We start from the raw sequence: 12,577 nt of genomic DNA on the forward strand, positions 1-12,577 counted from the left end.
TTTCTCCCCCCACCTTCCCCTTACCCTCCCAGTGTCACTACTCTCATTATTGGTCCTGAGGGGTTGATCTGTCCTGGATTCCCTGTGTGTCCAGCTCTGATCTGTACCCGTGCACATCCTCTGGTCTAGCCGGATGTGTAAAGTAGGGTTGGGGTCATGATGGTGGGGGAGGTACATGGAAGAACTAGGGAAAGTTGTGTGTTTTGTTGGTGCTACACCGCACCCTGACTGGCTCGTCTCTATGGTTTGTTTAACTCTTTGAGAGTCTTTTTTCCCTGAAGCACAGATCCGAGGAGGCTGGTGCATTGGCAGGCTCATCACAGGGGTGGCGCTCCTGTCCTTACCTCCCTGCTTTGGGGCAGCCAGTGCTTGCTCGTGTCTGTGCTGCCTGTTAAAAGGGACCATCATCGAATCAAATATATCTTGAGTAACCACGCAGCTTAGGATCTCAGGGAAAGAGCTTGAAGATTTCCCCCTACTGATCCAGGATGTTCTTGGCGTCTTTCAAGTCCTTTGGGGGCTGAGTGCCAACGGGTGCATGCAGTAGCGTGCCACCGGACTGTCTCCATCCTGTCAGGGGTGCTTTTTAGGAGGAGGGGACTGTGAACGTGCGCTCAGGCTCCTTAACCTGCTGCGCCATGCGTCTTCGTGAAGCCTCTGGTGCTCTGCTGCCCCCCGGAGTTCTGTGAAGCCCTGGTGTCGCCCATCCTTGGCCCTCTCTTTACTTACCTGCACATGGTAAGGGGAGGAGAGCTGGCAGTATTTCTGGGGGCAGGGTTCCCTGGAAGTGCTCTCTCCAACCCTGCCTGGGCAGCTCTGCTCTACTAACAAGGTCACAGTGGGCTGTGCAGCCCCTGCAGAAATAAGCTAGTTCCGTTGCTCTTGAAGCACCTGCCTTCAGGCTCTGATTCTGCACCTCCCTAACCTCTCTCCTAAGTGAAGGAGAGGGGGCTGGTGATCTGAGGGGCTGGTGATCTGAGGAGTGCGCCCCTGGGTCTGGAACTGGGTGGGCCAGGTGGGTGTGCGATGTGTACAATGCCGCCCTCGTCTGGCAGTGGTGGAGGTTGCAGAACGGTGTCTGGCTTTGAGGGGTCTGGCCAGGCTCCGTCATGGGTTCATTTCAGCCGTGAAACAGGCCCCTCTACTCTTTGGTCTGCTTCAATGCTCCCCAGTTCTAGCACTTAAAACTTCTCTCCCCCCCAGCGGCTGTCCCAGAAATGGCAAGTCATCAACCAGAGGAGCTTGCTGTGGTAAGAAAAACCTTGCTTCTCTCGAGTTGGGGAGGCAGGCAGGCAGTGGCAGGAGGCAGCCCGCCAGAGGGCCTTCATAGCAAGCCCAGAGTCTTCAGTGCAGGCCAGGCTCCCGACTACAGAGCTCTGTGGTTCTGGGACAAGCTCCCGGGGGTCTCAGTGGGTCATCATTGCCCATCCTGTAGAACGCAGCCCAGGAGGTGGTGGGTGCAGGGGTCTGGTGATGGTCGCTGCTCTCCTTGCCCACCCCTTCCCACGCTCTCTGGAAACGGGCCCCCTGCTTCTGTGCAGTGGAGAAGATGAGGCTGCAGATGAAAACCCCGAGTCTCAAGAGATGTTGGAGGAGCAGCTGGTGAGGATGCTAACCCGAGAGGTCATGGATCTCATCAGTAAGTGACACGTGGGGGCGGGACATAGAGAGAATGCTCCTGGAAGGCGAGAGCTCACCTGTCCCGGCCTGCCCGCCAGCCCCATGACACAGGCAGGGATGCCTGCGTGCAGCCGTCCTGGTAGTGATAACCAGCAGTCCACTAGAGAGATAAGGTGGGCCTCACGCCAGCCTAGGGGTGGGCTCTGAATTGTGAGTTGAATTGAGTGTTTATATTCTATTTGTTGACATGTAGGAGGAAATGGTGTGAAATAGCAGACGTTGGGAGAGAGGTTAGGAAAAATCTGGCCTTTGCCAAAGATTGCCAAATGTTGAAGGAAACCTTACTGGGCCTTGAATCTGTTTAAAATCCACAGTAGGAGGGGTGGGTTTTGTATCAGGCTTGCTCGCTTGCTTGCTTGCTCGCCCGAGAATTCTGTCAATTCCCCTCAGTTCATTGAATTTGCGGAGGGTCCAGAATGCAGTCTGACCAAGCACATCCTTCTCCTCATTCTGGAGCTGGCTTTGTATCTAGATAGTACACCTCCTTCCTCCCTCACCTGCCCAGAGACCTCCCCTTACAGTAATGCCGCTCTCTTGCTCTAGCTGTTTGCTGTGTTTCCAAGAAAGGTGCGGACCACACAGCTGTCCCCGCTGCAGATGGAGATGGTGAGTGAGTGGGCTGCCTGGCTGTGGGAGGCCTGGTTCTAAGTATTGTTCCTCGTATATGCAGGCCAGTGTTTGTGGGAGCTCTCACTCTGGTCGTCTGGTGCGGGTGAGAAGCCGCATGAGCGGCTGTCTCTGTCCTGGTCCCCGTCGGGTTCCCTTCCCTTGCTTCCTGTGGCCTCTGCAAAGGTTCCCATGACCACCTTCTCAAGAGCAGCAGGTGTGGCGCCCCGCACTTACCGCTACCCCGCATTTTGTTGACATGCTCGTTCATTAGGTCTTCCTGACTAGGATGTCAACTCCCATCAGGAAAAAACAACTATTTGTTCAAGGAATAAGATCCTCTTTGGGTTATTCCCACTACATCTTATTTCTCACAACTGCGTCCTAGTCTCTCCCATAACCTCTCCTGGCAAATCCCAGGACCACGCAGACCCTGTCAGTGCAGGAGATTCCAATTGTTCTTTGCAATTCAGACTTCCACCGCCTCTGTCCTTGTCTCGGTCCTCAGAGGTGGGAACTTACCATTTTGCCCTCTGCCTACAGATGAAGAGATGATGGCCACAGAGGTGACCCCCTCGGCCACGGCAGAGCTCACAGACCTGGGCAAGTGTCTGATGAAGCATGAGGTGAGTCACTGCGCCCCCAGTGGTTGGGTACCATTCCTACATTGGAGGTAGGCTGTTTCACAAAGGACTCGGACAGCAGGGGAAATGCAGGACCTTGGCCAAAGACTCAGAATGAAAACCGCAGAAGCACAAGTCCCCACACCCTGACCTGATGTTCCTTTGAGAAGTGGCTTGCTGGTGGGTTTGGGTGGGGGGTTGGCTAACTGCTATACAGAAATAGAAAAATAAAGTGGCTTCTCTTCAGTGGCGGTATTCACCTCCTGCAGGCAAGGATAGATGGTTGTACTTAACCTCTTCCCCACCCCATCCTTTCATGCTCAGGAGGTCTGTACGGCGCTATTGATCACTGCCTTCAATTCCCTGGCCTGGAAGGATACTCTGTCCTGCCAGAGGACGACCACGCAGCTCTGCTGGCCTCTCCTCAAACAAGTAGGGCTCATCGTCCCTTCCCTTCCCAGCCCGAGGGAAGGACTGTGGCGGGGGCGGTCGATGTGCTCCTAGGGCTGTGTGAGTCCCCCTTGTCCCTGAGCATGTGCTCTTCCCAGGTGCTGACAGGGACCCTGCTAGCAGATGCAGTCACGTGGCTCTTCACCAGCGTGCTCAGGGGCCTGCAGATCCACGGCCAGCATGACGGGTGCATGGCTTCCCTGGTCCACCTGGCCTTCCAGATCTACGAGGCGCTGGTGAGCGGTCACATGCGCTCCCAGTCAGTTGGACCTCTCCCTACCTTCTGCAGAGAGCCTGGGCGGGCGGCACTGTGGGTTAAGCACGGGGCTGCTCACTGCCGAGTTGGCAGTTCAGACCCAGCTCTCTGCTCCCATAGAGTTAGTCACGGACCCCGATGGAGCAGTGGGTTTGGGCTTGGCCAGTTGGAGGAATCGAGATGGTGGTCAGGCTCCGATCAGCAACCGTTTGTCCCCGCTTGTCAGCGCCCGAGATACCTGGAGATACGCGCGGTGATGGAGCAGATCCCCGAAATGCAGAAGGACTCTCTGGACCAGTTTGACTGCAAGCTTTTGAACCCCTCCCTGCAGAAAGTGCCTGACAAGCGCCGGAAGGACCAATTCAAGCGCCTCAAGGACCAATTCAAGCACCTCATTGCTGGCTGCATCGGGGTAGGTCTTCCCCAGTGCGTCCATGGGGGGGGGGGGGTGCGGTGAGCAGAGAAGCCTGCTGTTGGCATTGGCCAGGGCCCACCTTTAGTTTCTTCTCGTGTGTGATCCACAGAAGCCCTTGGGGGAGCAGTTTCGGAAAGAAGTCCACATTAAGAACCTGCCCTCACTTTTCAAGAAGACGAAGCCAATGCTGGAGGCAGACGTGCTGGAAAATGAGAGCGTCCTGGCCACCATCTTTGAGCCCTGAGTCAAGCTTCTGGGCAGCCTTCCTCGTCATCTCTTCCTTCTCCTCTTAGCTATTCTAGGTCCCCCTCCACTGCCACCTGCTTCCCCCATTGCCCACCTGGAGGGTGATCCAGGTGTGGAGCTGCGAGAACGGGCCCTCGTGTGGGCCAGAAGCTGGGACAACAGAGTCCGAGAAAGAGAGGGAAGGAGGGCCTCTGCCATCCGGGCTGGATCTTCTAGGTGTCTCCGAGGGAGAAGTTGGGGCAGAGCAGCCCTTCTCCCCAGGCCCTCCCACCCGTGCAGGGTGCTGGACCCAACACTGAGACCAGTGCTTACAGCCAGGGTTTCTGCTGGGTCACTGGAACCCCCGAGCCCCCTTGCCCACTGTGGCATGTCTGGGTCAGATGTCAAGTGCCGAAATGAATTTGGCCAGCACTCATTTTCTTCAGAGCAAGTATCTGGCCCTCTAATGGGATCCGTGATACAGGCAACTACTACTAAGCCCTGAGCACGGTACCAAGCCTAGCACCTCCACAGCCAGGGCTTAGAGCTCTCACATCTTGCCCTTCAACCAGTGAGCCCTGCGTCCACTCAGGCACAAGAGCCACAGCACCCTATGTAGTGTCTCATGACACCATCAAGGAGGATCCAGACCAACTATGCTACATCTGTGACGAGTAGCTGACAAAGCCACTGGTCTCTCCTAGGTGAGTCCAGGTGCCTTCAAAAATTGCACGGTCTTTCAGGTCCCTGGTCACTCATCCTATTGCCCAACACCAAGAGCCTATTGCCCAACACCACCTGCCCTGAGTCTCCAGTCCATTCTGAAGGGCACTGGAAGGCGACCTGTAGAGGTAAAGTGGCCGCAAGATCCTAGTGCTGAAGTGATGTCACGCCCATGCTCTACGTGGAAACAAAGCCTGCCATCCACTGGCAGGGGGCTTCCAAGGGTGGGCACTTTCCTTTCCGTGCGGTCTCATGTCGTCCCTGCCCCCCTACCGTCGGCGCCCTGGCGTGCTGTGTGGAGGTAGTCCCCCTGCAAACTTGACAGCCGCCTGATGCGGGGCCGGGCCTTGGAAGGCATAGTTGTATTTATTGTTGTAATATTTTTAACATCCTGTGACTTCACGCTAGAAGTTTTCTATTGTTTATAGATTTTTTTTGTAGAAACATTAACTCTAAAGCACATCTGCATGTCAGTAAAATTCTCAGTTTTATATAGAAGGGGCCCCTCTGCCTTCTTCTTCCTGTCTTGGCTTCAGTTATGTATTTCAGGGCCCTTGCTCATCGGCATCCAGCCAAAGGCTGCGGGCCAGCAGCCAGATGACTCTAGATCACTCTTCCCTGTCCCTGGACCCTCCATTCTCAGCATCTAGCACAGCGGGCCTCAACCTCTTTGGGGGTCAAACGACCCTTTCACAGGGGTTGCCCAATTCACAAGAGTAGCAAAATGACAGTGATGAAGTAGCACCAAAAATGATTTTATGATTGGGGGGTCACCACAACACGAGGAGCTGTATTAAAGGGTTGTGGCATTAGGTAGGTTGAGAACCACTGGTCTAGCAGGTGGGTGCTAGGCCAGGCCCCTACCAACTGTTGCTCCAGGGAACTGCCATTCCTTTCAAGTAGCTACTGACCACCTTGTTCTGTCCAGAACTCTCCCCATTCCCAAATAGTCCAGAGAATAGGTAGAGTCACACTGGTTCCTTCAAGATCTTCCCAGTGTCCAGCTGAGTCCCAGAAACGCACCCCAATCTGGCACTTCTCAAGACACACTGATTCTGACATCTGAGACCTCGTTTATCTTTGAGCCAAAATCCAGGGTGCTGACAAAAAGGATTTTTCTTTAAACGTGAGTTTATTTACATGAAAGGCCTTACAAAGGCATGATTTATTTCATGGCACATTTAATAAAATGTATTGATTGAAAATAAAGCTAGAACTGTCCCAGAAAACCCAGGACCTTCAGTCCCAATGGCTTGGTGTAGCAGCACTGGGTGCAGGTTAAAACCAGTTTTCAGCCTGGCCCAGCGCAAACAAACCTCAGTCCATCTGAACCGCATCGAGCTCATCCAAGAACCGCCGGCACTTCCCCATCAGGACTTTGATGGCTTCGCTCACCAGCACATCTGGTGGCAGCACCCCTGTGGACTCCACAGAAACTGGGGGCCAAAAACAGATGTTAGGGCTTGCCTGAATCTGTTATGCTAAATCTCACGTGAGCTGTGAAAGGCAGCGATAGCTATCGGAACCCTCTGCCTGGTTACCCCAAAGACTCACAGATGTAATGATCCCGAACCCGGGCCAGCCGGACCACCTTCTTCAGCTTTTCATTCCGGAAGACTTCTCTGCTAAAGGTGTCCAGCCGGGGATTGGCAACTCGGGCCACCTTTTTACCTAATGACAACAGGCCATCGTGTTATACTTGACTGGAGCAAACAACACCCAATGTTTAGCTCCTGGCCCATACACCATACCTTGGACTTCCTGCACCTCGATAACACCAGGTGAGAAGCACCGCCTCAGCTCCTCGGCTGCCTCGCCTTCCACCGGCGCCAACAGGGTGATGTCGGGCAGGAGCCTGTAACTGGCTGTGGCCACAGGGGAAAACTTGGCATGGTCTTTGCCTGGGGGTGGGAGCATAGAATCAAATGCTTGTGGGAACAGACTCCTGACAGCCAAAGGGCAAGCTGGGCAGGGTCACCTCCACTGAACCCGAGTCACACCTTAGCCCAATGCAATCAAACCACCCCTCCCCTGCCAGCCAGGGCAGCCCACAGGGTTCTCACCAATGCCTTTGACACAGTGCATGAGCAGGTCAATCTCCTGGCCCGGCCGCAGCTGAGCAATGAGAATGTCGTCGTGCACTGGCCGGATAGTGCCCTCTGGGAAGATGTCAGCCTGGTTCCCCAGGGGCACCCATGTCATGTGCCTGGTGTACACTGGAAGAAGATGGCCACCCCTAGAACCTCTTGCCTGCTCCACCCAGGCAGCATGCATGCTCTCTTCCCCTTCCCACTGCTCACCTTTGTGGTTCACATAGAGTTCATTGGGGTCAGAGGAGTCTTTAGCAGCTTTGGGGTTCCGTGTGCACCTGACCTGCAGCCGAAACTGCAGAGTGTCTATTTCCGTGCCTCCTTCATCCTCTGCACAAAACGAGAGGAGGCTTAGAGACCCTGAGGTTCATTTCTCATTCAAGCCCCTGGGGCCCAAAGATAGCTTTCCTGAGTTCCAATGCTGGCTTTGAGGCCAGAGATCTTCACTGGATCTTCACTCTAGAGCAGGCCAAAACTTTCAACCCCAGCCCTCACCTTGGTTCCGATACTCAAAAAGACGCGGATCAGCATGAATGGGAATGAGCCCCAACCGATGAGCGAGGATCTCATCCTGGACAATGGACGTGTTGTTGTACACCAGTACCTTCTCCACAGCCATGGTTGGCACCTGCCCCGGGAAAGAGTTGCCTTGCTGCAAAGATCCAAACAGGCTCTTCACCCCGCCCTCCACCCCCACCCAAGGAAAACACCAGGAGAAATGCCCAAGTTTGCAGGAAAAGCAAGAGAGTCATCTTGAGATTCCTAAACTTGGCAAGTGAATCACTAGCATGGTTCCTTACACACAAGCCGCTCCTCACCACCATGCCCACCAGTACCTCGGCCAATAAAATGCGCCGGAAAGCATTGGCGATCGCTGCATCAATCCCCACCATGTCGAACTCCAGTGAGCTTCCATCCATGTGTACCACATCCACACGGAAATCCTAGAGGGCGGGACACCGAGTCCATCTCAGGGCTCCTCTGCCGACCCCCACCAACTACGCCCTTAACATGTGACCCTCTCAATTCATCCAGGTGCCCTGGTGGTGCTGTGAGCTATGTGTGGGGCTGCTAACTGCGAGACCAGAGAGCTACCCACCAGCAGCTCCTCAGGAGAAACTGAAGGCTGTCTGCTCCCCAAAAGATGTACAGCCTCGGAGAGCCCACACAGGGTCACTCTGAGTCGGAATGGACTTGACAGCAGAGGGTGGGTTCATCGAAACACCTCCACTATGCCCAGATGCCTCTCTGCCCCCACAGTCCTTTTTTTTTTTAATCCTTTTATTGGGGGCTCATACAACTCATCGCAATCCATAATAAAGCAATTATGTCAAGCACATTTGTACATATTTTGCCATCATCATTCTTAAAACACCTGCTCTCTACTTGAGCCCTTGGTGTCAGCTCATTTTTTGACCCTCCCCACAGCCCTTTCTTGAAGTCTCATTTTTTCCCTCCTTTTCATTCTGTACTACCTGTATTCTGCTTCCAGCCAAACCAAAGAACGTTAACTCCCATAGTTCTCAGACCAGTGTCATGACTACATTTCCCACTCTGGAATCCTCTACTACGTTTGGAATTTTTAATAATAAAATCCCTTTAAAAAACTCTTCTCCCTTGGTTTCTGAGCACCAATCTTTTAGTTCTCTCCTTTTCTAAATTCACTAAGCACTTCTATTGCCCGGGCTCTTGTCTCTCAGGTGACCTCAACTATGCATGGGTTTTTCACTAACGACTGCCATAATTAGGTCTCACTTCGAATCTCATTTGAAACAGGGTAAGTCCGGAACTAATGCTAGAAAACACGAGCAATGCTAGTAGTGGATCAAAATGTGAAGCTACTGATGCAACATCCTTCTAGGGCTACACTTCTGAAGGCAGGATTTTGCTCTCTGACCTTTGCCTGCACTTTTATTTGCACATCAAAACAGCAATTTTGAGATCCTAGAGGGGCTCAAATCCAGTTCCTTTACAACATCTTCTCATTTTCAGAACAAACAGATGTCTAAAAGGGAATGCTCAAGACTGTAGGATGAATGGGGTAAAGTTTCCCGACAAAATTAAGATTAGCATGATAGGAAAAAAGATTCCTAGGCATAACTTTCCTGGTCTTTTTCTCATCAATGCAGTGTTCACTTAAAACTTCCTAATCACCCCTGATTTTTCCTGTGTCCTAAGAAAATCTCCCCAAGATTACCCCTTGGGAATTCCCAAAACAGTAATCATAACCTTCTGAACTGACCTTGAACTTACTTGATTAACTGGCCTGGTCATCCCTTTGGAAGCTGTTTTGATTGGGTGTTTGTTTTTTGGAAGCTCCTTAAGGAGATGAAGACAAGGAGCCCTGGTAGTAGAGTGGTACTCCATGGCCGTGTTTGTTTGTTTACCACTACCAGAACTCATCTACAGCCACCCACCACTCACAGATGCAATAACAAGTTTAAAACAGGCTTGGTTTGGAATAAGCACATGCATGTGCGACCCGAGCTGAAACCTTCTTGACTTAGCCTCATCTGCCTGTACATGCTAAAACAAACAAACCTCACTGCCATCGGGCGAGGCAACTCAGGGCGACCCTAGAGGGCAGGTGGGTTTCCAAGGCTAACTTTACGGGAATAGAAAGCCTCGATGGCGGCTGATGGTTTCCAACTGTTGACCTTGCAATTCACCCGACACCTAACCATTGCATCCCCAGGGCGCCTTCATACACAACACTAGCCTGCTAAACTGCGAGTGCAGAAAGTTCAGTGCCTCATCACTCCTCTCTGCTGCCTCCATGCACTTCAGAAGGCGAGGGCATCACCGTCCATCACAGCAGATCCTAGGCTACAGGTTACTCTGCGCTTCCTTCTCACACCTCGGTAAATCAATCATGGGTTTCACTTTTTGTCCCACCTCTGCTCAATTCACCCCTTTCCGGGCAGCTCTCCTACCTGACCTGCCTGCCCCACGTGATCTCCCCCGAGTCAGTCTCCCCCAAAGACCAGGGGTGCCTGCCCGTCTTCTCAAGTCAGCGCCACCCCCCGCACGTTGCCTGCCCCCGACGGGGCCTGCTACCACGCCCTGCCCGGCCGGCCCCCCGCATTCCAGCGGCACTGAACCGACTCGCCGAGCCCGGCGCCCATCTCCCGCCCTTACAACGTCGCTCGAGTTCTCGGTGCGTTCGAACTAGCTGGGCACGACTTCTGCCATCGTTGAGGCCCCGTTCCGTCGTCCCCACCTTCAGGGGAAGTCTTCCTTGCCACCCCCTCCCCCCGAGCGCACCGCTGTCCGTCGCCAACGACTCCCTCACCTAGCTGGGCTGGATTTGCAACCACTGCGTTACGCGCGTGTGCCCCGCTGGGAGAAGCTCGCACTCCCGGCCCTGGGCACAAACGGTGTCCGCTTCGATGCGGAGCACGCAGCGCCGAGCGCGCGGCGGGCACGGGAGCGGGGCTCACGCCGTACGCTCCGTCGGAAGCTGGCGGGCCCTGTGGGCACCGCGTCCGCACCACCTTCGACCCTCGTCGCTCCCGTCCTCCCGCCAACTCCTCCCTCTTCACCTTCTCGAAGCGCTCCTGGTCCCACGCGTCATCATACCCGGAGTAGTTACCGGGGAAGTCGGTGGTATGAACCTAGAACGAGAAGCGAGTCTGTCCGCAGGGGGGCAGGAAGCCCGGCCCGGCCCCCCTTCGACCCCGACTCCCCGCGGTCCCGCTCTCCTCTCTGCCGCACTCGAAGCCGGGGGACTTACGTTGCGAACGCCGAACTCCCCTAGGACCACGCGGGTCCGCATTTCGTCCACCGCCTGGGCCGCCGCCATCTTCCCGCGCACGACGTCCCCAGGGCGTCCAACGCGCGCGCGCGCTCTGGTAGGCGCCGCCGTCTCCTTGGTAACGCACTCGCGCCGCGATCGAAGTATCGCGAGAGTTTGCCCCGCCTCCGTCCACGTCCCCAGCTTCCGTCAGTCAGTTTGAGCCAAACATCCGGGTTCCTCCTGTGGGTGTTCCGGCTGGGTCCCGTCTCCCCGTCTCGACCCTGGACATCTTCCCCCGGGCTCTGCTCTCGCCCCTTTCTCCGCGCGCTGGGTAGCGCGGGCTTCAGCGACGGGAACCCTCGAGGGACATGGCAGCTACGGCGGCGCCGGCCAGCGGCGCCCGAAACGGGGCTGGCCCCGAATGGGGAGGGTTCGAAGAAAACATCCAGGTAATGGCCCCAAGGCCCCGGCTGCCGGCAGCCCCTTAAAGCAGCCCGGAGGTGTTGAAGGACTCTCCCTTGGGGCCTCGAAGTCCGCGTCTGCCCTCTGACCCGCTCGCTCCAATTGCAACACTACCCACATCTGAGTCTGCGTACAGAGATGGTGGGGTGGGGTGCTGACCTAAAAGGGCCCAAGAAATGCGCCTGCCGGAGGGTCGCAGGCCTGTGGGCCCGCCCGAGGCTTTAGGAAGAGGGTGCTGTTCTTTCGGGACGAGTTGGGAGCTTGGCCGGCATGACGAGAGAAGGGAGAACCGCTGGCGCTGGCTGGAGACACTATGCACAGCTTCGCCCTGGGCCCAGGGAAGCTGAAGGAAATGGGCGCTTTCACAGCGCTTTGAGAATTTGATAGGAAAGACGTGAGTGGAAGACAGAGAGATGGTTTCCCAGGCTAGAAGAGAGAGCCCGAGCTAGGACCCAGTCCTGAGAGCACCACAGGGGCAAGATGTGGGGTGATGCCAGCCCCACTCCTGGCCCCTGGAGGAACAAAACCCACTTGCTGGGATGGGCAGGGGAGGGCTTACCTGATGGAGAGCAAAGGGAGGGCCGCACACTCCTGAGAGCCGGTGTTTCCCCAGGGTGGAGGCTCGGCCGTGATTGACATGGAGAACATGGACGATACCTCCGGCTCCAGCTTTGAGGATATGGGTGAGCTGCATCAGCGCCTGCGTGAGGAAGAAGTAGATGCAGATGCAGCTGCTGCCGAAGAGGAGGATGGCGAGTTCTTGGGCATGAAGGGCTTTAAGGGTCAGCTGAGCCGGCAGGTGGCTGATCAGGTAAGCGGGCCAGGGTCCCTGGCATGTGGGAAGATCTCATCTAGACAGGACCCAGGTCCTGGAGTTGGTGAAGCCCACCTCAAATGAATCCCGTTAGAACCATGTAAAAACCCAATGGGAAAATAGGCAACAGTCCCCATCTCTTGCCCCGCCCCACCCCAATTTCCTTGCTTCAGATGTGGCAGGCAGGGAAAAGGCAAGCCTCACGGGCCTTCAGCTTGTACGCCAACATTGACATCCTGAGACCCTACTTTGATGTGGAGCCTGCCCAGGTTCGAAGCAGGTAAGAGCCTTCTGCTAGAACTACCCTCCTAACATTCAGCCTTACACCCCAGGGACTCCCACGCTTCATGACACCCCCACCCCCACCCCTCATCACTGCACCTTATACCCTAGACACACCAGAGTTCCCTCCAGCCACTGCACAGAGCGTTAACAACGCCTTCCAGACACCACGGCCCTTAGAAGCCAACATACATGCCAATGCCAATCCCCCCCCC

The 12,577-nt window shown here is 55.2% G+C and overlaps 3 protein-coding genes across 3 annotated transcripts in view; 2 read left to right on the top strand and 1 right to left on the bottom strand.

Moving 5' to 3' along the window:
• XPO5 (exportin 5) overlaps positions 1-5,473 on the top strand; it is a 39,817-nt gene extending 34,344 nt beyond the window's left edge. Inside the window, exons 22-30 of the mRNA XM_045294763.1 lie at positions 630-738; positions 1,204-1,250; positions 1,542-1,639; positions 2,224-2,286; positions 2,830-2,912; positions 3,234-3,341; positions 3,458-3,595; positions 3,842-4,027; positions 4,140-5,473. Of these exons, the coding sequence (XP_045150698.1) occupies positions 630-738; positions 1,204-1,250; positions 1,542-1,639; positions 2,224-2,286; positions 2,830-2,912; positions 3,234-3,341; positions 3,458-3,595; positions 3,842-4,027; positions 4,140-4,274 (967 nt within the window). The 3' untranslated portion in view covers positions 4,275-5,473. The remainder of the gene's footprint in view (positions 1-629; positions 739-1,203; positions 1,251-1,541; positions 1,640-2,223; positions 2,287-2,829; positions 2,913-3,233; positions 3,342-3,457; positions 3,596-3,841; positions 4,028-4,139) is intronic.
• A 666-nt stretch (positions 5,474-6,139) lies between these two features.
• Positions 6,140-10,885, bottom strand: POLR1C (RNA polymerase I and III subunit C). Its single transcript, XM_004710788.2, has 9 exons — positions 10,802-10,885; positions 10,611-10,682; positions 7,905-8,012; positions 7,564-7,696; positions 7,279-7,398; positions 7,042-7,194; positions 6,730-6,879; positions 6,533-6,649; positions 6,140-6,414 (listed from the first exon to the last, which is right to left on the bottom strand). The coding sequence occupies exons 1-9, from the start codon at positions 10,868-10,870 to the stop codon at positions 6,296-6,298; spliced, it is 1,041 nt and encodes a 346-aa protein (XP_004710845.1). The 5' UTR covers positions 10,871-10,885; the 3' UTR covers positions 6,140-6,295.
• Positions 10,886-11,038: 153 nt separating this feature from the next.
• Positions 11,039-12,577, top strand: part of YIPF3 (Yip1 domain family member 3) — a 4,560-nt gene continuing 3,021 nt past the window's right edge. Inside the window, exons 1-3 of the mRNA XM_004710787.2 lie at positions 11,039-11,253; positions 11,880-12,077; positions 12,254-12,360. Coding sequence (XP_004710844.1) covers positions 11,173-11,253; positions 11,880-12,077; positions 12,254-12,360 — 386 coding nt within the window. The 5' untranslated portion in view covers positions 11,039-11,172. The remainder of the gene's footprint in view (positions 11,254-11,879; positions 12,078-12,253; positions 12,361-12,577) is intronic.

The sequence above is a fragment of the Echinops telfairi genome, unplaced genomic scaffold (assembly GCF_000313985.2).
Source record: "Echinops telfairi isolate 266 unplaced genomic scaffold, ASM31398v2 ScPeMD7_3533;HRSCAF=4204_1, whole genome shotgun sequence".
NCBI classification, from domain to species: domain Eukaryota; kingdom Metazoa; phylum Chordata; class Mammalia; order Afrosoricida; family Tenrecidae; genus Echinops; species Echinops telfairi.

Excerpts from the sequence above, each read along its gene's own strand:
- POLR1C (XM_004710788.2), bottom strand. The coding sequence starts at position 10,870 with ATGGCGGCGGCCCAGGCGGTGGACGAAATGCGGACCCGCGTGGTCCTA. Across the intron at positions 10,683-10,801 it reads GGGAGTTCGGCGTTCGCAAC|GTTCATACCACCGACTTCCC; the intron begins GTAAGTCCCCCG and ends TTCTCGTTCTAG. Across the intron at positions 6,880-7,041 it reads GCACTGTGTCAAAGGCATTG|GCAAAGACCATGCCAAGTTT; the intron begins GTGAGAACCCTG and ends TCCCACCCCCAG.